This window comes from Molothrus aeneus, chromosome 22 (assembly GCF_037042795.1).
Source record: "Molothrus aeneus isolate 106 chromosome 22, BPBGC_Maene_1.0, whole genome shotgun sequence".
In the NCBI taxonomy this organism is placed as follows: domain Eukaryota; kingdom Metazoa; phylum Chordata; class Aves; order Passeriformes; family Icteridae; genus Molothrus; species Molothrus aeneus.
Window position 1 is genome coordinate 467,079 of NC_089667.1, and position 24,768 is coordinate 491,846.

At 47.1% G+C, this 24,768-nt stretch overlaps 2 protein-coding genes across 2 annotated transcripts; both read right to left on the minus strand.

Moving 5' to 3' along the window:
• Positions 1-2,105: 2,105 nt before the first annotated feature.
• On the minus strand, positions 2,106-5,731 carry LOC136565730 (transmembrane protein 45B-like). The gene is made up of 6 exons (XM_066564485.1): positions 5,622-5,731; positions 4,675-4,873; positions 4,208-4,420; positions 3,392-3,576; positions 2,619-2,764; positions 2,106-2,364 (listed from the first exon to the last, which is right to left on the minus strand). The coding sequence occupies exons 2-6, from the start codon at positions 4,862-4,864 to the stop codon at positions 2,235-2,237; spliced, it is 864 nt and encodes a 287-aa protein (XP_066420582.1). The 5' UTR covers positions 4,865-4,873; positions 5,622-5,731; the 3' UTR covers positions 2,106-2,234.
• A 7,846-nt stretch (positions 5,732-13,577) lies between these two features.
• On the minus strand, positions 13,578-23,954 carry LOC136565732 (transmembrane protein 45B-like). Its single transcript, XM_066564488.1, has 6 exons — positions 23,765-23,954; positions 17,407-17,608; positions 16,685-16,897; positions 15,485-15,669; positions 14,365-14,510; positions 13,578-13,695 (listed from the first exon to the last, which is right to left on the minus strand). Exons 2-6 carry the CDS (start codon positions 17,588-17,590, stop codon positions 13,578-13,580), a joined length of 846 nt encoding a protein of 281 aa, XP_066420585.1. The 5' UTR covers positions 17,591-17,608; positions 23,765-23,954.
• Positions 23,955-24,768: the final 814 nt, after the last annotated feature.

Here is a 24,768-nt window from a genome sequence, read left to right on the forward strand (position 1 = left end):
CTCTATTCAATGAGTTTTATTCCCTTCAGGCTTCACTGGGAGAGATGTTACAGGAAATATGAATCCCATACCCAGGCTAGCTGGGAACTGTACAACAAACACATCCACAGCCTCAACAACCTCATGTCTTCTTTCTACTTTATTGACATAATGAACATTAGTCACGTATCAAATATGGGGTAGCTCTATCACCTAACATGGTAACAGGTAATTTTGGCTGCTCTGCTCAAAGAAATCTTCTTGGGCTTGGAGTGTGATCCCACTGAACCCATCAAAACAGACAGCACGATGATTACTATTTGCTCTTACTTATATTTATTCAAAGAAAGAAGAAACATCACCAAAAACCCCCAACATTTTATGCAGCAAAACACTCAGTAAGAGATTCAGCACTGCAAAGATAACATTTGGGCAGAAAAAAATCCCAGGAAAAAAGTAACATCAGTTGATCAAAGGGGAAAGAGATTGTTTATCCCCTTCTTTTCAATCCAAGCGCAGTACACCAGGTTGCAACCTCTGCAATGAGCTTCCCATTAGTGGCAGCCAGTCTATAACAACTTGACAAAATGACCCCACTTCTAGTCCCAGGAGGATTATTAACAATGGGAGCACATCACCTCCATGGAGCACAATGCAAGCTCTCACTACAGTACTGGAGATCCACACCAGTCCAACTTAAAGGCAACCAGGTTCTGGAGAGACCATTGCTCAGGAGGGCAGCCTGCTTCATCCTCGGTGTGTGGTTGCCAAACGTGGGAGCCCAAAGTACTGCACTAACTTGGTTTTCTCTGCTCCTCAAGGCTTTTTTCTGGACACAAAGCATTGGTCTTCTTCCAGCCCTGCTCCAAAAGGAGAAAATATAAGAATAAAATACAAAAAAAACTCCAAAACCCCAAAACAAAACAAAAACCCAAAAATAAAATACAAAAATAAAAATAAAAATAAAATGCAAAATTAAAAATTAAATAGGCAGTACTCACTCTTCCAGGGAGTTCCCATGGGGCTGGGAATTGCAATTGGTCTGAGGCAGGAGGAATTTTTCTTTCCTCCCAGACTGTGCAGCACATCAGGGATGTGTTCAGACTAAACTGGCTCTTGCATTTCTTAGGGGAATACAGTAAAGGTGTTGGAAGATAATAAAATCAATGCTGCTGGTGCTCCCCTGTTCACCCAGCCCAGCCCTCAGCCATGGCACAAACATTTTAGATGTTGATTATTAACTTTTGGATGATGATTAGTGATGTTCTTTCACTAATCCTCCTAATGATATCTTTTACATTCAGTTTTGTTCTCCATCTCCCCTCAGGAAGGATCTCCCCACACTGTTCTGCTGCAAACAAAAGGAGACTCCAACAGCAAGGCAGACACCCCCTAAGTGGAAGATTTTCTTTGGAAGTGACTAGCTCCAAGGATGGAATAAAGGTGTTGGAGAAAAATTGAAATCACTGCAGGGGTCTCAGACACTTCCCAAGACCATCCATACACCCACCCCCAGCCAGCTGAAACCATCATTTTGCTTCAAGGGTCTCTCAGCCGAGCCCCCTGCCCAGCAAACATCCCATCTCCCAGGAACACCAAACCCCTGGCTCATGTGCCTAACTCAGCTTCTGATGATAAACAAGAAGGAGAGCAGCTACCCTCCATCCTTTCCATCCACTGGCCACCCCTCCTTCCCTGGGCAGATTTATCCACATTAAATCAAACACAGTCCCACCCCTCAGATATTTCCTCCACTGCCTAAACCATTTTGAAGCCAACATTGCCTTAGCCTGCAGCAAGGTGTTCAAGAGATCCATGGAGGAGATGTGTTAAAGCACTTTATTGGTGATCACAGATAGTCTGTACATTCAGCTTAGTACAAAACCCTCTCCATTAACACCAGAGTGAACGACAGCCACCAGGAGCTTTGAATTCTGGCTTGGCTCCCTTCTGAGGAAGCAGAAAGGAAATGTTAGGAAAAATAGTCTGATTTGCCACTCCAGTTGGACTCCAACAGCAAACTAGTCCTGCAGTCTGCAGCCTGAGCTGCAGCTCAGAGAATTAAGAACTCGTGGCTACCAAAGGGATGCACAAGGAAAGATTTGGCATCTCCTGTCATGCTCTGCCTCAGGGTCCTGCCTCCTACTTCTGATGCTCCATTGTCAAGTGCTGCTGTAATTTATCAAGACTAATTAAAAATTTCATCTCAAGAGCTCTAAACCATCAGGGAAGAAATTTCCATGCCCACCACTGCCTCATTTGTCATCCAAGCTGCTCTCTGGCAGCAAGGCGCCACCGGAGCTCTTCTTCCCTCTGTGGAGGCACAAGCCACAGTCCAACTCCACGTCAATGTCCCCAAATTTCAGCTGGCAGGACTCATTGCAGCTGCAGGAGAGACAGTGACAATGGTCAAGGACTTGTGGGTAGTGAGACCTACTGGCTTACCCTACCCTGCTTGGGAAGGCTGCTCTGTGGTAGCACAGAGCCCACCCTTTCCAGCCAAGCCATGCTTGTATACATATAGACACCCACACTCCTTATCCCATGACACACTGCTGCATGGATTTCCCAGCCCACTGTTGGATCTGGGTACTGCTCTTGGCCACCCAGCCCATGCACTGTGCCAGGACCCCTCATACCAGCGGGATGCAGCAGCGTTGGCGGCCACAATGGCGAGAGCACCCAAGTAGTGCCAGCAGAAACACATGGTGAGGAACAAGAGGTTGCTGGAGTCGCTCTGGTCCCAGCCTGGTCCTCCCCACGGAGGGGACAACACAAACCCAATCTGGTCACAGATGAAAGAGAAGTCAGACTTTAGCACATCCTTCCTGTTTTCCTCCTGATTTTAGCCTACCTGCTGCAGCTGACTGTGGACTAGCACTGTAACCCCAAGTAACACCTGAGACACTGCCCTTAGCTTCCCCAACCACTGACACAAGGGTGTCAGGAGGGGATGGATTCTCTGCAGATAATCCTTAGGGCTTGCAGTGCAAGCCCAGCGTCCAGGAAAAGGGTGCCATCCAAAAAGTGACATTGCCAGTCTGTGCATTTCCCCCTGGACCAAAAGATGGGAGATTACATGAGAGATTTCCAGATGTTTCCAGTTACTTGGAACAAACAGAGGAAGAAAATGGACCTAATAAAATTAATAAAAATCCATGATTGTAGTTTCCTTCCCCTGTGGGCTCCAATTTCCATTTTCCATTCATTTCCAGGTCTGTCCATGCTGCTACATTACACATGCACTTCACGATGGCAGCTCTGGCACTGAGCCTCATTTCCTCTTCTTATTTACAAAGCTATTTGAACAGCCTAGAAGTTTAACCGCAACAGATGTGCCCACAGGGGCAACCCCACTCCACGCGCCTTCCTGGGTGCAAAGATCTGAGGAGAATGCTGGGTAGACACTGACCTGCCAAAGCCAAGAGCCCTGGAGAAGGAAGGAGCAGGTCCTGAATGTCTCCAGGATGATATGGTCTCGGTGGAACACCTCCAGGAGAGCACAGAGGGCTCCAGCAAAGATAGCCATGGCCAGCAGGGAGTGGAGGTGCTGGTCCAGCACAGCATCGCTGTAGTCACGGAAACAGAAGAGCAAACCTGCCAAAATCCACCCTGTCTTAGCAAAGGACACTCTGGGGTTTTTCTCTTAAAAATCATCTGAAAACTCACTCTTAGGCTTCAGGCCTTGCCGTGATCTACCTTGGGGAAAAGAACCAGAGAGCCACCAGCTGCTGTCACCACCTTCCCTCTGCTATCACTAGGCAGCCCCAGCACTGTCTCAGTTCTGCTCCTGAGGAACCCCTGTAGCTGTGGAAGTCTCTGAGCCCCTTTACCTGGGGAGATCCCTATGTCCCAGCCAGGGCTGCAGGAGGAGCACAGGGATGGGCACCTTGAGCTCAAAAGATGGTGGGGAGCTTTGTATCTGTCCCTCTGCATCCAAACAAGGTGGGGGGATGACACCTTTTTGTAACTTCAGAGTGAGAGAGCTGCTGGCCACCAGGAGAAGCACAGATCCCTCAAGCATCCCCTGTGGCATCCAGCTATGATTGGATCCACATTTAGGAGGAGCAGGGAGGGGGGGTGACTGTCACAAAGCCAGTGTCATCGTCCATCCACACCCCCTCCAGGTCTGCCTTTTTGGCCCCAGACTGACCAGGAGCTGTCAGACCCATGAGCACTGCAGCAATTCCTTATTCTGTGTCTTCCCCTAGCACCAGGTACAATTCACCTTCCACAAGTAGAGCCAGGGACAGCGAGAGCCGGTCCAAGCCAGGGGGTAGCTTGAGTGGGGAGTGAGAGACCACGTCTGTGATGCCAGAGAGGAGGAAGAAGAGGTAGATGGTGGAGTAGTGCCAGTGGGTGAGGTCAGTCCAGCTGTGCGTCTTGGGGCTGTACAGCTGCAGGTGGGGACCAGTGGGGACAAACTGCTCCACCAGTATCCCTGGACAAAGACAGAAAAGGTCACTTTTCCTTATACATGGAGAAATTACAAGCCTGATGCAATGTTTCTTTGCAGGTGTGGAGTTGTAAAATTCCTTAGCTGGTGTTTGCCCAGGAGAATGACAGCAAGCTCCTTGTCCCAGGGTATGCCACAAGCATGTCCGTAAGTCCCACTAAAACAGGCCCAGTGTTGTGGAAGAGTAGATGCTGTGCTAGTAGATATTGGGGCACAGACTCATCATCACCCTCTCTTACCTACTAGAGCAAAGAAAGCTTTGACCGCGCCTTCGAAGACCTCCGTGTGCCCACGGCCCGGCTGGCCCTCAGCACCCCCTTTCCTCCTGAGGTACTTCAGGGGGTACCTCACCGACCACCACAGGCCAAAGGCGAAGAAGAAAGTGCCCCGGAGGGCACTGCCCAAAAAAGTTGTTGGCATCGGGCTCATTCTCTGGACCTGCAAGGACAAACAGTGCCTGAGGACCAACCAAAAGCATCCCCAAGGGAGTTGTTGGGCTGCTCAGCATCCCCAGGGATCCACATCACGACAGAGCAGGTGCACATGGCTCAGGTGCAAACAGGGAATACCAGAAATGGGATATCAGCACAGGGAAACTGTCACTGTGCACCACTGTGTATATGTGTGTATGTATGTATTTATGTGGCTGCGTATAAAATCAACAGAACTTCATGCCAGAAAACAATACAGTAGTGCCCAAGAAAGCGTAACAGCAATTAGAAGAGGAAGCACAACAAAGTTTTTACCAATAAAAAACAACATGACAATTATTTCCTTAGACCATAAACTTGCTCCAAACTAGGCAATTACCAGGGTGTGAATCCAGTACTGGATTAGGAGCTCCAGCCGGTGAAGGCTTTTCCGGGCTGTGCAGGAGGAAGCAACCCAGGAACCATTAACATTTGGAAAAAGAGCCTTATGCATATTCCACACAACCTTTGTGTGGCACACAAGTGGTGATTTGACATAAGAGATTTCCTCTCCATAGGAATAAGCATAAAGAAAGCCTTGACTAAGTCAGACCAATGCCAGAGTACCAACCAAGTAGGATGGAGAGGAGCAAAGGTACAGCAAATTTATATCCTGCAAAGTATTTCAGCCATAACAAGATTCCTTAGAAAAATCCCAGTGTAGCGAGTATAGAAAGGAATAAATAATGATCAAAGTGTTTCTAGCATTGTTTTACCTGGGGATGGTCTTGTTCCCTCCAGAAAGACCTCTCGAGCTCCTTGCTCTCTGTAAGCTTCTACCACCTAAGGAGGACTCACTTTTCTCCTCCTCATGGGCTTTCTGGTCCTTTTCTGTAGCTCGGATGTGCACAGAGGAAGGCATTACTCATTCCAATGCTTCCACACCGACCTGCCCTTGCATCACAGATCACATCCTCACTGTGTTTATAAATACCAAAGCAAATCACAAAGGCTGGATGAACAACTCCAGCACGTTCTCCAAGTCCTCCCACACTAGAAAGTAATTAGGCACTGCAAAACAAGGGTAGGATGTGGCATGGCAAGTGCCTGAGGTGAGGGAGAGCTCTGCAAGTTCCAGGTCAGGTTATGGCTGCAAAGCTGGCATGGGTCAGACTGGCTCAGCTCTGTGTGGCAAACACAGGATTGGAATGTAGAAACCATTGTCATCCTTTGCATCTCTGGGACACAGGCAATCTGGGAAAGGCTCAAATCTATGCTAAGGTTTCCTTTCAGGATGGAAATTATTAAACAGCCTTTCAGGTAGGTGAGAAATGACCCATCCAGGAGCTGGAAATCACAGATGGCTCTCTGCTCTATTTGGGGTGCTTGCATTAGGGTGAGGTGGTTGATGCCCCAGGAGAACCCACATCTTTCTTGATTATACCCTGGGCACTCCAGCCAGGACACTTCTCATCCTTGCACAGACATCTACATCTGAAGTGTCTAACAACAAAGCACATTTAAGCATAGCACAACTGCATGATGCATAACCAAATTTTACCATTGTCCTACTTGTGACTGCAAGGGCAACAGCCTGAAATTGGAGCACACCTTGATTGAGAGACATGTGAGGAACATTAATTTGGCATGATGAAGTGGAGGAGAGAAGGAGAGCAGAGACATCCCAGAGTCCAGAAATGACAAATGTGTCCCACCTGCAGCCCCAGAGGCTGCTCCAAGCCACACCAGCATCCAGGATTAACCTGGGCATCTGTCACCCCACATCCACCTGCCATGTCCCCCTTGGTCTGAGTTACCAGCAGACCCAACTTGCTGTTTCAGAGATGTCCCTGGAATCTCCTACCCTGACCATCCCTCTCCACAGCAGAGCAGCCTCGCTCTTCCTTGCAGCAGCAGGGACCCCCTTGTTTCACAACCCCTCTGCAGCCCAATCCAGCAAGGCTTTGGGGAGTTGTCACGAGTCTCCTTTGCTTCCCAGCAACTGGAAATAGCCCTTCAACAGCCACCACAGATCCCAGAGATCCTCTCTTTACAACTCCCTGCCATGGGCAGGGACATGTCCTACTAGACCAGGTTGTTCCAAGCCCCTTCCAACCTGGCCTTGAACACTTCTAACACTTCTAAGAATCCAGTCATGTCTTGGGGGCATCCCTCTTGTAGCAGAGATGGCCCAAACCGCCATCAGACAAGCAGAAGTTTGCATGTAGCTCACTCACTCACCAAAAAAAAAAAAAAAAAAAAAAAATCCCACCTCCTTTTATAAAACAGCCACTATTCTATAGCAAAACCAGACGTTTCCAAGCAGCAGTCCACTTGCACAGCTCACATATTTGAAGCATAGAAAAACAACCCCCACATTCAAGAGCCCCTCCACCAGCCCAACAAGCCCAACCTCTGACACCCCTGACCCAGTGGCTTTCCCCACTCCAGCTTTGGAGCCCACACTCACATAAAAGCTCATTTAGCTCCAAGGAAGTGGCAGCCAGCAAAGAGCAGAGACACCAGGTTATTTATTCCTCCTGGAAACTGCTCTGTCTGTCAGAGCACTTGAAATATGACTGCAGATAGAAGTTATTACCTGAGCTGCCCTTCTCCCTCCACAGCTTCCAGGCTGTGATGCTCCTGCTCAATTGCCCCTGGGAACTGCCTGCTGTCCTTCCAGAGCCATGCCTGACTGCTCACAGCCTCCTCAGGCTTGGCTTGGGAAGGACTGCATTCCTGCCCAGCTTCCAGGCTCTCCCCTGGAGCCATTGCAGCTCCAGATCCATCACCATCCATGATTTTGACCCCACCTGCTCTAGTGGAGGGGATTGCTGCTGTCCCTCTGGATGCGCCAGCATTCCCTACAAGCACCCATCAGCATTTCAGGACAGCCAGCTTGTGTGCAGAGGACAAGCTCAGCACCTGGCCACAAACATTTGGGAGGGTCTTCTCTTTGCGACTCCTCCTCCATCCTTGGACATTTCCAGGGATCCAGGGGCAGCCACAGCTTCCCTGGGCACCCTGTGCCAGGGCCTCACCTTCCTCACAAGGAAGAATTCCTTCCCAATATCCCATCTATCCCTGCCCTCTGGCAGTGGGAAGCCATTCTCCCTGTCCTGACACTCCAGGAGTCCCTCTCCAGCTTCTTGGGGCTCCTCTAGGCACTGGAAGGGGCTCTAAGGGCTCCCCAGAGCTGTCTCCTCTTCAGGCTGAACAAACTTCCATCCTCTGCTATCATGCAGCTCCAAAACACAATAATCCCCCCCAAAAATGGCTAAAGCCAGAGATTTCTGGCACCATCAGCACCACTTCCACCAGCCTCACCCCCAGCTGTCATCACAATGAACCCTCATGGTCTCTCATGGATGTTCTCCCCATGTTCCTTCTTTTCAAGTTCCAGCAGCCATGGCACAGCTGCTCACCAATGTACAGATGGGAGAGTTTACCTGTGACTCCTGCCTGTCCTTCTCCCTCTCCAGATGTGTCAGCAAGGAGGTTATTACTCAGAAGAGGCAGATAAAGGGAGAAGCCACCACGGGGAGGTGCCCCTCAGACAGGATGTTTGGAGCTGAACATTCCGTGGGCCAGTTCAAAGCACCCTGAGTCAACCACCTTTCACAACCTGGGCCACCTCCTGTCTGCTATTAAAAAAACAGCCAACAACTCTCCTGGAGTTTGCCACAAAAATCAGAATAAGCAGCCAATTCCTGTTCCCATGGCAACCATGTGTATTCAGTTGTTAGGATGGGGCTGGGGATGACTGGGGAAAGAGCCAAGCAGAGAGAAGGCAGCAGTAAGGTCTGACAGGGCTCTGCTGGAAGTCTGTGAACTGGGCTGCCAGGGACATGATAACCTTTTAGGGAGTCCAATCTTATAAAAGTTGCCTGAGGACAGGAGATTTTGGGCCAGAAGCTCACAAACCAGAGCAGAGCCTTTGTGAGCTTCACCTCCCAGCCCACAGCAGCTGAGAAATGTGGGCCATGGCCCTCTCTCCCCCAAAAGATGGGCAGACAGGACACAGCAGCCTGTTTCCACTCCTTTTCCTCTCTAATACAACAACGCTGCCCTTCACCACGCAACGACAGGCACAAGCCACCTTGAAGCTGCTGCCCATCCCACTGATGATTGCAGAGATGAGCAGTGCAAGTGCTTCAGGCAAATAAATACCTCAGGCCACATGTCCTTCCAAAACATTGAGGTGATGGTGCAGAAACATTCAGCATCACCCCAGAGGCCTGCTCAAGCCCCCGACCCTGGCACAGCCACATTCCCAAACCAGCAGTTCTCCTAGGAAGTTGTATATTTCTCTCACTTGTGTTGCCAAATCCACCCCAAGCAAGCTTGCAGAACCAGCCTTGACCAGAGCCAGCGACCCACAGAAACCCAAGGCTGGAGCAGTACAGAAGCAAAGCAGCCTCCCCACAGTGATGGGCTGTGGTCCAGCACAGCCAGAAAAACCACCAAGCCATAGCCAGGAGCCTTTTATTCCGATTATCTTCATATCAAGAGGGAGGAAGGGAGGGAGGGAGGAAGGGAGGGAGGAAGGGAGGGAGGAAGGAAGGAAGGAAGGAAGGAAGGAAGGAAGGAAGGAAGGAAGGAAGGAAGGAAGGAAGGAAGGAAGGAAGGAAGGAAGGAAGGAAGGAAGGAAGGAAGGAAGGAAGGAAGGAAGGAAGGAAGGAAGGAAGGAAGGAAGGAAAACAAGAGGCTGTGCCGTACACCCATCACTGCTCACTTCTAGCAGTGCCTGAGAAGCAGGATGGGTGGAACAGGGATGAGTACACCTGCAAAAGGGTCCTGGGAAGCTCACAGTAGCAAAGGGGCTTCCACAAATGGCAGTTTCACCCAAGCCTAAGCTTAGGAACTTTTTACAATATTAAATCCAAGCATAGGGAGAAACACAGCACTCATGGGAGTTCTTCCTTACAGACCTACCTCTGAAAATAATGCAGGATGAGAACCATACCTTTTTGCAGCAGCACCATCTGCTGAAGAAGACCTCTTTCAGCTCAGTTTTCCTTTCTGCAACCACCTACCTTTACAAACCACTACCACAAAGAGCAAGAACCTGCTTCCCAAGCAGTAGGAGTCAAGACCTTGGAGAAGGTGGGGAAAGATGAAGTGGGAGTCCAGCAGCTGGAGAGTGATGGGAAGAACAAGACCCAGCTGGAAAGTATCTACACAGAGGATCAACGTGCCTTTTTCCATAAAGGGCCAGTAAAGAGTAAAGACCAAAGAGAAAGCCTCTTTGAAAAGGGCAAGTTAAGTTGCAGACAGTGAAGGAAGTTTTCAGTGCCTTAAACAGTTGTGGAAAGGAGGTTTCTTTTAAACCATCCCCATGAGAAAAATGAGGATTTAACTCTGACGGGTAGTTGGGAGAAAAGATAACAAATCCCCCAAAATCCCCTAGCAGGTCACTGAAACTCCATGCATGCTAAAATCATTGTGGGCACAAATGGATGTGATTCCATTTCAATTCTTTAGGAATATACCCCTTCTTACTCCTAGGAAAAGACTGAAGTGTGTGCAACTCCCTCCAGCTCCTCAAGCTAAATCCTGAATTGAATTTGATTTTGTATTTTTGGTTTTTTCTTGTTCTTTTTCTCTCAGCTGTAACTGCAACATCTCCCTGAAGGTTCATCATCAGCCTCAGTGCTAATGAAAAAATGTGATAATGTTTGTCTCCTTCCTGGGGGTGGTGGGAGGCACAATCTAATTAAAGGTTTGCCAGCAGCTCGAGTGCTGCAGATGGATGGTTGTTTGGGAAGTGCAAGGTATTATAATTGTTATTATGACGAATGCTAACACCAGCTTTCATAAACAGGCAACAGGAGGTAAAGCAGGTGGTAAAAGCAGAGGGAGGGCTTGTTCTGCTGCTACACCTTCATTTCAGCCTCACATAAAAGTGGCTGTGTGGGTGGCAGCAAGAGATCCTATCTCTGCCCCAGGAATGAGTGGCTCGTGGATGGGCTGTTCTGGCTCCTGATGAAGGGTTTGTCTTTCCAGCTGTAGGAAGAACAGCTGCCAGGACCTTTGACTGCTTTGGAGTGTTGTCTGTGCTCCTTTGTAAGAGAAGGGCAGGATCAGCAGCTTCTTCCGGCCAAGGATGAGCAGGACACCTGAGTGACAAAATCAAACATCAGACTACAGTTACATTGTAAGAAAAAAACATCCCTGAGATACCACCTCGGGATCCCACTCTTTTTTAAATCAGTGTGGATATGGATCCAAGCACACTCCCAGCCCACACCAGCTGTATGGCCAATGGGTCCAGTACAGAGAAACTTTAACTCAATTTATAGAATCATAGAACGGTTTAGGTGGAGAAAAGCTCCAAGATCATCAAGTCCAAATATTATATGCTGAAAGACATGATCCAGAACAGCTGATTGATATTAATGTTGTATTAAAAGCAAGTCTCCATCTAGAACTGTCCTAAAATATCCATCACTCATGAAATAATTGTGAGGACGGCTTAAGGTTGCACTTCTATATAATAAATCATCTCTGTACCTCTGATCCAGACACCTTCATACTTTGTTTGGGTACCTTAACTATTTACAAACTGGTTTTAGTTGAAATGAAAATCATTAATTCTCATGCAGAAATGAAATCAAACTCTATTTCCTTCCTTAATCATAGGCTGGATCTCTCCTCCTTTCCTGACCTTCATACTTTGGAAAAGAATGTGCTCCAGAGCTGGAAAACAAATTAGTGAGCGCTTTGCTGACTGTCCTGGGATGTTTGTGGGAGCAGGGAGTTAATGAGGCAAACAGAAACTATTCCAGACACTGGGGCTGTGGAGGAAAAAGGTGTTTTGTTGCCATACAGTGACAGGGGCCAAAGAAAGGAGGGGGGAAAGGAGACAACAACTTGATTAAGAGCTGTGAAGAATTAAATAAACCTTATCCCAATTCCAAAAGCAAAGAGTGCTTTTAAAACCAAAGTCAGCCTTCATTTGTGCCCTGTGCTTTCATTGTGCTCTGGAATGGAAAAAACCTCTGGCTTTCGAGGGTGGGTAGGAGGAACATGACTGCATCCAGCTCGGATGCATTCCTAGTCGAACAGCAGCTGCTGCCCTCCCCTGGCTGTTTAATGGGAATAGCAATGCTTGGGCTGTTTCCTAAAAGAAAATGATTCACAAAAGACCAGAAATAATTCAGAGCATCACAGAAGGCCTTTCTGCTCTTCAGTGAACCCGTGCCTGTCCTGCAGCACTCCCATTAACTTGGTTTGTCCCCTTCCTCATGGGGGTGAGGGGGTCTCTGCCATTCACAGGTGGCAACTGCAGAATGGTTTGCGTCTCCTCGTAGCAGCCAGAGGAATTTGTGATGTTTGGAAAAATATTCTGCCTTGGCAGAAAAAAAGATATCTACAAAATGCTCCTCATGTTCAGTGGTTACGACTCATGAGTTTATGAGATGTATTTATGAAGATGTAGCTCTGCTTCTTCAGTCTCATCATGCCCAGTCAGTTTGCACCTCCCAGTATCCAGGCCTGCAAAACAAACCAGCTTAGAAGTGGATATACAGGAATGCTAGCATTCAAGGAAAGCTACTCTTTTTGGCATAGTTAATAAGCAATACAATCCAGGCTGCAGTCTCTATAGTCTGTGATAGTCTCTTTGCACAAGGGGAAAAGGGTTAAAGGACAAACTTTGCCTTCCCTTGGACCTGTGTAGTCATGAACATGAGCACAAAAATCTCTTGCAAAACCCCCACTACACAGAAGGGAGAAGATCTCAGTGCAGAGCATCCTTCCAGCCATGGGGTTTGAGACATAAAAATGGTAATTTACCTTGTGCTGGTGGTTATTTTATTTATTTATATATATAAATTTATATATATAATTTTTTTTAAATCCCTGTACTAGCATATTTTCCTCCTGTCTAGGAGATGACATTTCCAATCACTTTTTGCAAGAAATTAGCTAGTAAAGGCAGCCTAAAACAAACCATGTGCTTGTATCATCTTGCTTTCCAAGTTGAGGGGGTTTATTTTCAGTGGAAAACTGGGACATTTCATGAATCCCTGCTGCATGCCCATGTATCTTACAGTCCTTTAGGCTTTGCAGGTCTGAGAGATGGATTTTTCTAAGCTATTATTATACACTCTATAATTTATCAGTCTTAAATTTAAGGATATCAGCTCAGTGAGGATTTTTATTTCACATTTATTTACTCTCTTAGCCTTTAAGTGAACATGAAAATTATTAACAAAATCCCTCTTTAGTTCAAAGCTTCAGTAATAACATTTGTAGTGTGTGCAATCAAGCCCTGGTGTTGCAAAAATTGCCATAATCTCACATTCAGCACTCTCTTACTCATCCTCCTTGGGGTGATGCCTTGCTCCAGAGATGCATGACCTCAGCCTGGATATTCCCCTGACTTCAATCACAGTAGGTCAAAGCCTTCAGGCTCTTGGAAAAGTTAGCTGGTCAAAAGATGCCTTCCATCCCTATGGGAGCATACAGGGGAGCCCACAGGATGAAGTAATCTTGTCATGCTGAATTTCTATGCTTTGTTTTGCTGCTAAAAATCACTTCAAGCTCTGCCCATGTCTGAGCCAGAGATATTTGGGTATGGATGGAGGGCAGCCACCCCTGTGTGCTCAGCTTTCCTCCCAGAAGCTCCATGGGGGTACCTCTCATCCAAACCAAAAATATTTAATTTGATTTGTTTCTTCCGAAAAAGGGACTGTTCATGTATTTGGAGCAGGAGTTTTGCACCCTCTTCACTCTTCATCAGAGCCATTCAAGAAGGGAGCCTGGGAGCTGCTGTCACACTTGTGCTGCCGGACCCCCAGGCTGATGTAGGGCTCTCCACTGCCTCTCCGGAGCCTCTGGAGACAGCTGCAGCACAGGAGCAATAAATCATTATTAGAAAAAACTCCAACCTAATGCCACTCACCAGAACCTAAATTGCTATTGATGGGGGATTGAGTGGGTTTTGTTCTGAATAAAGTCTATTTGATGGCATGGACTGAAGTATCCATTCTGTAGCTTACACAGCATCCCTCAGAGCATCCCTTAAAGTGGGATAATCTTCTCATCCCCTTGGAAAAGCCAAACTGGGGGCTGGTAATGTCTTAGTTTTTGTACCTCTAAGAATTCAGTGACCTTCAACCACTTTGAAGTCCTTGCAAGGCAGAGGATGAAGTGTCAGGGGGTCCTGGTAATGCTTTGATGCCTCTGTCAAACTAAAGTTTAACCTCAGCACTCATTGCAGAGGAAAATAAGCAGTGTGACTTTCAGGAGCACCTCTAGGGACTCAGTTGTTTGACTTCCCATTTACTGCCCATGCCTCTCTCTTGCTGACACTATTTTGCATTCTGTACATTCAACAAATAGCGTGCCCTAAAACCTGCAGTAGTCTGGGACTGCTTGTTCAGCTGTGATTTTGTACTGCAGGAAGGGCTGGGTTACATCTGTCTCACTACAGACATCCCACCCTGCCTGCCTACCCCAGACCTGTCCCAGCCCCTGTCCCAGCCCCTGTCCCAGCCCCTGTCCCAGCTGTACCAGTAAGTGAGGCTGTAGTTCACAGCCAGGATGGCCACAGCAGCTGCCCAGTGCCAGAAGAAGCACATCGTGAGGAACATGATGTTGCTGTGGTCATTCTCATCCCACACAGGACCTCCCCATGGCTGGAACAGCACAACACCGATCTGGGTGGAACAAGAAGTAGGTGGAACAACTACATTGGGAAAAAAATTATCGAATCCCAGAATGCCAGAATTGTTTGGGTTGGAAGGGACCTTAAATAACCTGTGCCAGAGCCTCATCACCCTCACAGAGTTACCTTTATTCATGTGGTGACCGAGGAACTTGAGCCCTGACCAGGATAGACATTTTTGCTGAGAGTGAAGTTCATCCTTGTAATGAGAGGCCACACAAAGTAAGTCTGTGCCCAAGATACCTCTTTTTCTGTTCAATATCCAGAACAATTGTCCCTCAACATTCCAAACTCCAAACCATCCTTTAAAAACTCCAGATTTTGTACTTTACAAGCTCAGCCCAGTTTCTTACCTCTGAACAAAGGCTGATTTGAGCAAGCACAGCCTTGAAAAAGAGAAGGGAAAGTGGTTTGGTTTTGGGGTGGTTATTTTGGCTGGTTTTTTTTTTTTTTTTGTTTATTTTTGGTTGGTTGGTTGGTTGGTTGGTTTGGTTTTGTTTCTTTTTTTATTTGTGTGGGGGTTTTTTTGATAGCTTAGTTTTGAGAGCAATTATCTCCATCTGATTTCTTTGCTTTTCCAACTCCTACCAAAGTAAGCAGCTGGCTGTATTTTAACTCTGTTTTATTGCTGGCAGGGTTTGTATCTTTTCACTAAACCAGAGGGAGGGCTGTAGGGAGCATTAGACACATTAAGCAATTAGTACTTGGTTGTTAGGTACTGTAAAATGTTGCTCACTTGCTTTTTCTCTTCCCCCTGGAGAAGCAGTAAGCCAAAACAAACAGCTCTTGCAGCAGGAGCAGCCATCAGAGATGACCTGTGATAAGTAAATTTTCATTCTGGGTTATGAGCTATTTATGAAGTGAGCCTGGCAAAATAATCCTTGGGAGATGTGTGATTGATATGTGATGTATAACTTGTTCCCCTCTTTTCTCTTTGCTTCATTGCTCTGGGAAGGCAGAACGGACCTGCCAGAACCACGTTCCCTGGACAATGGTGATGTGGGCTCGGAACATCTCCAGGACAATGTTGTCACGCAGGAAAACCTCCAGCAGGATGCTTCCAGCCCCAGCAAAGATGGTGATGAGCAGCAGGGAGTGGATGTGCTGATCCAACATGGGGCGATGAAGGATGTGGTAATAGAAGAGACAACCTGCCAAAACACGAACCCTGCTTGGAGCAGCATTAACAACAACAGCCATGGCCACCGAGCTGAGTAAATCACCTGCCTGGGTGGCAAATTGAGACAGGCCATCATGGAAAGAGGGGACTCCACATAGCACTGTCCCCTAGGCCTCCTGGCATCCCAGGATCCTGGGGGCAACCAGGGGCAGGAGGATCTGAACAATACAATGACCAAGGACAGGGTAGTTTTCTTCTCACAGCTGTCCCCTTTTTCAGATGACCCTTCCCTTCTAGCCAGGCTTCTGCTCTGTCTTTCCTTCTTATTGCTAAATTTCATCATTTTTTGGGAGCTGTAAATGATAGATTTCCTGGTCATACATGCCAAACGGTGCATGTGGAGCTGCCCCTGCTGCTGCTGCCTCAAAAACTGCTGTGATCAGGAAAGGAAAATTAACAGGAGCTGTGCCTTCATTAAGGAGGATTCTATATAAACAAGACCTTCTTTTCCCATAGGAGAGTGTTGGAACTAGATGATCCTTAAGCTTCCTTCCAAACCAAGTCTTTATATGATTCTATGATCCAAAAGGGGTCTGGAATCACAGCTGACAACTTGCAAGGCAGCCTGAGGACAGAATGATATTTGTGATGCACTGAAGCTGAAATAAATCAGTTCAAATTGCCACGTGCCATGTAAGGAGATGAGGCTAATGATGCCTGCAGTGCAATTAATGGCTCTCAGGGGAACATGGGGCAGGGGAACAGCCTGTGGATGTCAGAGGAATGCAGAGTTCACCAGTCATTTATCATAACAAGGAACCTCATTCTGCTGCTTTGCACTGCAGTAGCTTCAGAAATACCAGACCAGAACCTATCCATGACTGTATTTCTCATCTCATTCCATCCCAGCCTGCCATAATATATCCCCTACAATGTGTCCTATCTCCAGAGGCATCTGGAACCATATCTCAGTCAGGCAAATTTTAGCTCTTCTCTGACTTGGTGCCCAATATCCTTCCCCTAATTAAGCACCACCTTCTACAAACCTTCAACGAACACGGCCATGGCCAACATAAGGCGATCCAGACCCTGCGGCACCACCTGGGAGATGAAGGTGAAGACATCTACCACCCCGGAGAGGCCGTAGAAGAGGTACATGGTGGTGTGCTGCCAGTTCATCAGCTTCACCCAGTCGTGCTTCTCCCCGCTATACAGGTACAAGTGGGGACCATCGGGGACAAACTGCTCCGCCAGCATCCCTGCAAGACACCAAGAGCATGCAGTTTCTGGGGGTTCATTTGCAATGGTCGAGACTGTTCCTTGCTGCTGGGGGTTCTGAAGCAGGAACTGGTGAGTTTGCATTAGGGAGAAAAGACTGGATGGAAAAATCAGGCCTGTGTTTAACGGCAGCTCAGCCTTGGGAAGCGGTATGAGAATTGCTTTTCCACATCAAACTATACCAGAGATCACGTCAAGATGGATGTCAAGGATGCATCCAGGCTGCCCAGGAGAGTGCTGGAATCACCTTGAATACTTGAAAGTATTCAAAAATATGTGAAGAGGGTGCTCAGGTTTAATAGTTCATGGTTTAATAGTGGATGTGGCAGTGGTTAGTGGTTGGACTTAATGATCTAAGAAGTTTTTTCCAGCCTTAGAAACTCTCTGATCCTTCCACATCTGGACCAGTTTCTATGGAGTCAGGGCTCCTGTACAGTCAACGGTGCAGGCTAGGTGAATACTGACATAGCAAGTGAAATATAACCCTTACCTGTTAGAGAAAAGAAGATTTTGATTCCCCCTTCAATGGCATCCACACGCTGGAAACAGTAAGCCCTGTGGGATTTTTTATTTACCTTCTGGCTGAGATACTGCAGTGGGTATTTCACAGACCACCAGAGTCCAAAGAGCAGGAAGAAGCTGCCTGGAAGTGCATGACCCTTAAAATTTGCCATCCTGCCAACCTCTTCTGACTACAAGGCAAAGAAAAACAATGTAATTATTCAATTTACACAAGTTATTTGGCATAACACTGGGAAAAAATAGGATTTCCCTTTCAGGGAGGACTGGAGTAGGCTTGACTAACCACATGGGAATAGGAAGGAGCACAGGGAACCCCTGGGACCTCTCTGAGGTCCTTGCCCCAAGATTAGGAAAGGTCAAAAAAAGCCACAGTTGTTTCAAAAAAGCCCCAAATGTTCTGCAATATCTGACACATCCCAGCCTTTAATTCCAAGGATCTCTCTCAGCAGTAGGTCCTGCTTTTCTTGCTCTTCTGAAAGTATTAACGTAAGGATCTGCTGCTGACCAGGGCTTTTCAGGACCAGGTAGGAGAAATAATACATAGGGAATACAGGAATGTCTAGGAGTAAACAGCAGAGTTTTTCTTTAACTTCATGAACAGCCACAGAAGTGGTGTGCTAAGTCCAAAATTTTTTAAATCTCTGGAATTATTTCAGGCCATGGAAGAGATGAAAAAATCCTGCATCTATTCCACAAACCAAAGCACTTTGTTAAAAATATACCTTCAAAAATACCCCAAAAGCTGCTGGAAACAAAACATTGTGGGTTTGGGCAAACAAATCAAGTTGCTCCCTGCATCCTGACCTTCTCACACTCCTTCTTCCCTCTCCTGAGCATCCCTAAACCAGGACTTGCACCAAGCTGCTGGAGCCTCTGTGCCAGAGTGCGCACACACATGGTTTGCAGGATGTTGGGGGACCCATTTCCTGGGAGAATTACAGCAATTAAACCCAGCCAGCTCCTGTTTGCGCTTTGCTCAATTAGGTTGAGAAATGATCAGCTCTTTCATGTGGGCTCAACCACATGTTTGAGGGCTGCCTTGGTGTGAGGTAGTGTCAGACTGGGCAATTAGGAATGTTTTAATTGATAACAAGGCTGTGCTGCTGGTGCCCAGGACTTCCTTCTCTGTTTAGTAGCTTCTCTGTAACAATCCACACTTAACCGTGGGCAGAAACTGTGGAGTGGATCCCTTGTGGAGTGGATGCTCTTCCTCCACATAGCAGATGTTGCATGGTTTGGAGCTAGATCTGACCTCCCCATCCCAGACATCCTGGTTATCCTGAAACTGCCTTCCCCAGCAGCATTTTGGGCTTCAGTCCCCACTTGCTGAAAATATAAACCAAAAATATTCTTATTCTGCTGTTGCACAAGGGATAATTTGTGTGTGGGGTAAAACATGAGTTGTTGCTGTCAGCCTTGGAGAAAGGGAGTTGTTTCTTTGGCTTTATTACTATCTGATTTCAGGTTGGTTTCTCCCAGGGACACCTTGTTTCATCTCTGGAAGTCCATGCCTGGTGCAGATACCATCTCCCAGAGGAGTCTGTCCCCATGCAGGAAAATCCACAGGGTTAAAACTAATCTCCTAAATCCCTGCAACCAATCTGCCTGATCCAAGATGGTTTAACCAAACAGCTAATCCAACAGGTTGAGCAAAGCAAATATTAGCTCCATGTGCAACCATCACCCTGGTAGATGCAGCCACACAGGGCAGCACATGGGGCTGATGTTCCTGCAGTGCCACCAGGCTGGTTTCCATCCTGTCTTCACCAAGCACCTCTGAGCTATCCCAGTGGGTTCATGAAGATGAATTTAGGGGGGATTTAATCCAAGAATGGAAAAGCTGTGCATGGAAAGAGCTGGCAGCTTTGCAGGTCACTATTAGCACTGCAGGGTTCTGCCTTATTTCATTACTTGAAAGGAAAGATTTATTGACAAAGGGTGCATTGGGTAATTAAACAGAAAATCAAACCAAGATGCTGTTTACCAGCAGGGCTAGCACAGTCCAGTGGGTTAATACAATCATTTCTGCAGTCCTTTGAAAGGGGCGATTGGGAAATGGGAGCATCCAACTGTTTCCCTGTGATTAAGGGAGCAGCATTCCCAAGGCATGGAGAGGGCTGAAAAAATCTTATTTTCTGGGTAAGTAGAGAATCTCATCATATACATGAAATGGGGGTAATGGGTTTAAAATGAAAGAGGGGAAATTTAGGTCAGTAACAAGGAGGGATGGTGAAATAACGGGGTAATACCTGGAAGCAGAACCAAACCCATCCCAGAATACCACAACAAGAAGGATTGCTACCATATCCTGCTGTATTAATGCTACAGTTATAACATGACCATAGCAATATATACTCAAATATTTAACTGATGTAGCTCTTGCAGTTACATATTAAAGGCTGATATAATGTGGGGCCTGATGGTTTTCCAGCTGAGATCAATGCAGTCAAACTGAGATGACCTGAAGGATACACCAATCAATCACAATTAAAAGATCAGCTAAGTGGGGTATGCACAGCCACCTTACAGTGTTTATGTGATCTGGGCTGAGCTCAGGGGGTCATGGGGACTCTTTTGTGGTTGCTGGTCTCCATTCCTGCCTTATAGCAGGGAGCACATGGCTCAGCTGGGACACGTGACCCACAAAACTATTTCTCCTGCTTCTCTTCCTCCTCTGGAAAACATGCAATGGGTAAGCACAGGGGAAAAACCAACCACAGTTATGTTGTGCCCTGAGGCAAACAGCTCTTGTTTATCCCTGTATCTCCAAAGGAAGTGAGACATGCTTACAATCAGCAGGGAAAAGAACAAGCTGAAGGTCCAGTGGTTGCTGGTGTTTGTGGCCACAGCCACCATACCAGGGCATCCCTGCAGAATGTGACTTTGTCCCTTCCCTCATCAGCCAGCCATGTTTTGCAACACCCCCGTGTCCTTGCTGGCTTGTCATTCCTGCTCTTTGCCCCCTGCTTATTATGGTGCCCTGCACTGTGTCTGCTTAATGATTTACTGTTTCATCTGCTCTTATCACATCCCAGAGGAGCTGGTTTTTCTTGGTTTATAGCTAATGCACCCAACCACCAGGAGAGGCATCTGGTGGATGGTAAGGAGTCTGAGAACCCGATTAGGCTTTCACCTCCTTCTTCTCACACTACTCTGGTAGCCACAAGCTCTCTTTTTAGTCACAACCTGGGCCATTTTACTATTCCAAATATCTCATTCAGTTTCCTGAGGGATTTTTTTTTGCTTTGGTTTGGTTTGGTTTTTTTGATTTTTTTTTTTAGTCCATTGATAATGTCTCAGTCAAGGCATCATTTCCATTTTCCCCAGCTAGGAAATCACAGTCTAAAGTTCACCAGTGGGCAGAGCTGACAGCCATCACCCCTACAATTAACTTTGCCCTTCAACCTGTGTGAATCAGGCAGTTTGAACACACCAGAGCTGGTTTGCTTACTGTACCTGTGCTTGGCTGTCAGAGCATCTGTGGGTGACAGGGATGGTCCCCAGGGAAAGGCTGACTCAGGGAAGAGGAGAAATGTCTTGACTTGTGGAAAAACCACCCTGAGGTGAGGAATGCCACTGAGATGTGTATCTGGAAATAATAAAGCTAGTTCCAGCCTTCCAGAGGGGCTCTTGTGTTGAATCTGCAGCTGCAGGAGTGCATCAAATCCAGACCTACAGACTGACAGCAGCTGAGGTGCTGTGCTCACAAAACCATCCTCAGTCAGACCCTTCCCTATCCTGCATGTCCTCTGTGTGTCTCCCTGAATACAACATACCCACTGCCCAAACCTAATGGGGATGGCAGTGAGCGAGCTATCTCTGACCCAGGAGTGAGCTATCTCTGCCTCTGAGGACAGAGAGATGGCAGGAGACACCCGAAAGGTATCAGGAGAGGCATCACTGACTGTGATAAGCTCTCCTGTACCCTGTGCTGCCTCACTCATTACAAGCACTGTCTTATTTGTCTGCAGAGGCACTTATAATCATAGCAGCACTTCCATTAGCTCCCACAGGAGCTGGATCTCTAATGCATTAATGTCCGGCTAAAACCCCTCTCTGAACCATTTAATCTCATTATCGTCAGGCTCTCTTTTCCCTCTGTCTCTGTCCTCACCAGGGAGTGTTAACAGTGACACTGAACAATCATCTTCCTCATACTGGTAAGCTCAGCTGCTGCTGGAAAAGCAGGAAAGCAACATTTCTGCCTCTAAAGGATCCTTAAGGTGTTTGGACTTAGGTTAAAAATTCATCATCATCATTGGACACTATTAGGCTCAATTGCCAGGAAGTATCTGAAGGACCATCAGGTACTGCAGTGGCTTATGCAGTGGCTTATGCAGTGGCTGCAGACAGAGAACATAAACTGAGATAATCCATCCTCCTGAAATGAGAAAGTTCAACATGAAAGTTCAAACAGGGATGAAAGCTTTAAATTCAGGATGTTAGACTAGAGGTCTATTTAATAGACATAATGGATCCACCTGGAAAGAGACGCTGAGGGAGGGAGATACAAAAACTGATGATGGAGAGGTTATACAGCTCTCTGCTTCCTCTTCCTTATGCTGCCTCCATTTGTCTCCTGTTTCATAAGTCCCTGGTTTGGATTCTCCACCCCTATCCTTGCTCTGAGCCCCATCATCAGGGAAGCAGCAAGAAGCTACATCCCAGCAAAGAAAGTTGAGAAATAAAATAAATTAGTCAAGGCCTAATTACAGAGGCTCAGAACAGGCACTGTCATTCCTTTGTGACCTGCATTTGTTTATTTGTGATTTTAAGACAGTGAGGTCTGACTTTAAAAATTACCTGTTGGGGGAAATGCACTTTACCATCTCCAAAGCCATTTTTCTTTGCCTCTACGTGATAGTAAAGATATTAAAATGCTTTCTAAAGGAGTGGATGCCATCTGTGCCCTGAACTGCCTCCCTTGCTCCATGATGTGTGATGGGGCAGCCCTGACTCCAATAACCCCTCACAGGTACCAAGCCAAAATAAGCTCAAACCCAGCATTATCACCATCAAAAGTGTGACAAAAATCAGTATTTATAGAATCCTAGAATCACAGAACAGTTTAGGTTGGGGGGAGTTTCAAGATAATACAGTTCCATCCCCTGCCATGGTCAGGGGGACTTTCTACTAGCCGAGGTTGCTCCAAGTTCCATCCAACCTGGCCTTGAACTCTGCCAGGGGTGGGAGAACCACAATTTTGCAGGACTCCACAACTTCTCTGGGCATTTTCCAAAGAGGAGATGAATATTTGTCCTCAAATTGTTCCAATTGCCCCAGAATGTGACACTTTTAAGCACTGTGTTAAGCATTGTGTGTCTTCAACATCCCTCAAGGAAAAATATCCAAAACAAAGGATTAAAACCATTTCCATTGCAATATATACCCAAAATACCCATAAAACACATAACCCTAAGCCTGCTAAGTACCACAGTTTGTCTGTGGCTACCCCAGAGCTGTGGTCCCCAACATCCCCCTCCACAAGCACCTTGAGCCTCGGCTGTCACACCCTGTCCTGCCAAGGTGAAGGGTTGGTAATTTTTTAATGATAAGCTGGTAGGAAGAATGGAAAAAGGAAGGAAAAAAACTTTCCCTCCAGCAAAGGTGGCCCTGCCCATAGCAAGGGAGATGGCATGAGATGAGCTTTACGATCCCTTCCAACCCAAACCATTCTGGAACTCTACAAGTCCAAAATGTGAGGTTTTAGGCACTGGAAGTGACTTTTCTGGGCATTGCTGTGGGTAGAGGAGTTTTTGGTGGGGAGGGAATGAGGGGGGAGTTTTTGGTTCAGTGCACACAGCAGCAATTTCAGTTTGGCTGTGAGGCAGAGGCTTTGCATTTAATTTGGCTGGGAGTGGAGCAGGGAGCCAGCAAGGGCTCCTTGCAGAGTGGCGAGGGGGTTTTGGGGCCCTGCTGGCCCCAGGCTGCCCTGCTCTCACCTCTGCCTGCTTTGGGGCCTCACATATCATGTTTATTTTTCAACTTCCTCCTTGGAAAAAGTTGCTGCAGGTTTGCTGGGCTGTCCCATCGCCTCCCAGCCCAGCAGGGACAGCAGCCAGTCCCCTATGAGCCCCTCCACGGGGACCTCAGGGCAGGGCAATTCCCCGGTGGGCTGAGAACACTTCAATCCCTCCCAAATTTACTTTCCTAAGGGAAGCAGTGGTTCACCCACCCTGACCCCTCTCTTTCCTCCCCATGGAGTTTGGATGCCAAATTAAAGGGTCCATAAAGGGCAGGCAGGGGATCCAGGGGATCCCTTCCCATCCCACGGTGTGGGGTGACCTCCCCCCTCCCCGTGCCAGCCCTTGCCAACAGAGCCTTACCTGCCGTGGTGATCCTGGTGCTGCACCTGCTCCCAGGTGATCTGTGCTCCTCCCCTGCCTGTGGCACCCGCCTCACCTGCCTCCTCCCTGCCTCCCAAACCCCAGCTGGGAGGGAAAGGTGACCCTGGACACAGAGATCCCCCACTCCTGGGCACACCAGGTGCTTTAATTTGCAGTTTTCTCCCACAAAGGTAATCCATGATTTGCTGAATTCTGGCTGTCTCAAGGCCTTTCTTCTCCAGATCTTAATTTTCTCAGATTTTGTACAATGATAAAATTTCCTTCAGTCAGAGTTCCCCATTACCCACCTCATGCAGGATGGGATACAGGGGAGCTGTGTGGGGCATTACCCCCCCCCCCCACCACTCCCAGGTGCCTGCACCCCTCATCCCTAAAACACTGCATTAATTATTAACTGGATTAACTCCTTCAAAGCACTTCATTTTCCATTTTCCATGCTTCCCAGGTTTGATGGATGCCCCTCCTGGATACCCACTCCTAACCCATATTTCAACTCCAAATGCAATTTTCTGACCAAGCCTCCTATAAAGCTGAGTTTATCCTTAATAATACTTTCCACTTTCATCTCCAGTCCTGCAAGTGCTTTACAAATGTTAAATAATTAACTCTCATGACACCCTTGGGAGGGAGAGAAGTGTTATTATGGCTATTTGTAAAGGAAGCTCTGACAGGGCCTTCTGTGCTCCAGCCCTGGGTTTTACTCACTTTTAGGGAGCAGTGCAGCTACTTACAGCACTGAGAGCAACTACACCTGCCACAGGGAATTTGTAGTAAGAAAGCTGGATTTTAATTTTTTAAATATATCCACCCTGATTTATAAATTACTTGAGGTATAGAAGAGCTGTCTGCCAACCCTGTCTTTTTCTTTTATTATTATATTACTATTTTGATTCATTGACATAAAATCTATTCCCTCTCCTTGTCCCACAGTGTTGTTTAAACAGATGAGTTCTTAAATAATAAATAATAATCAATTAATCCAT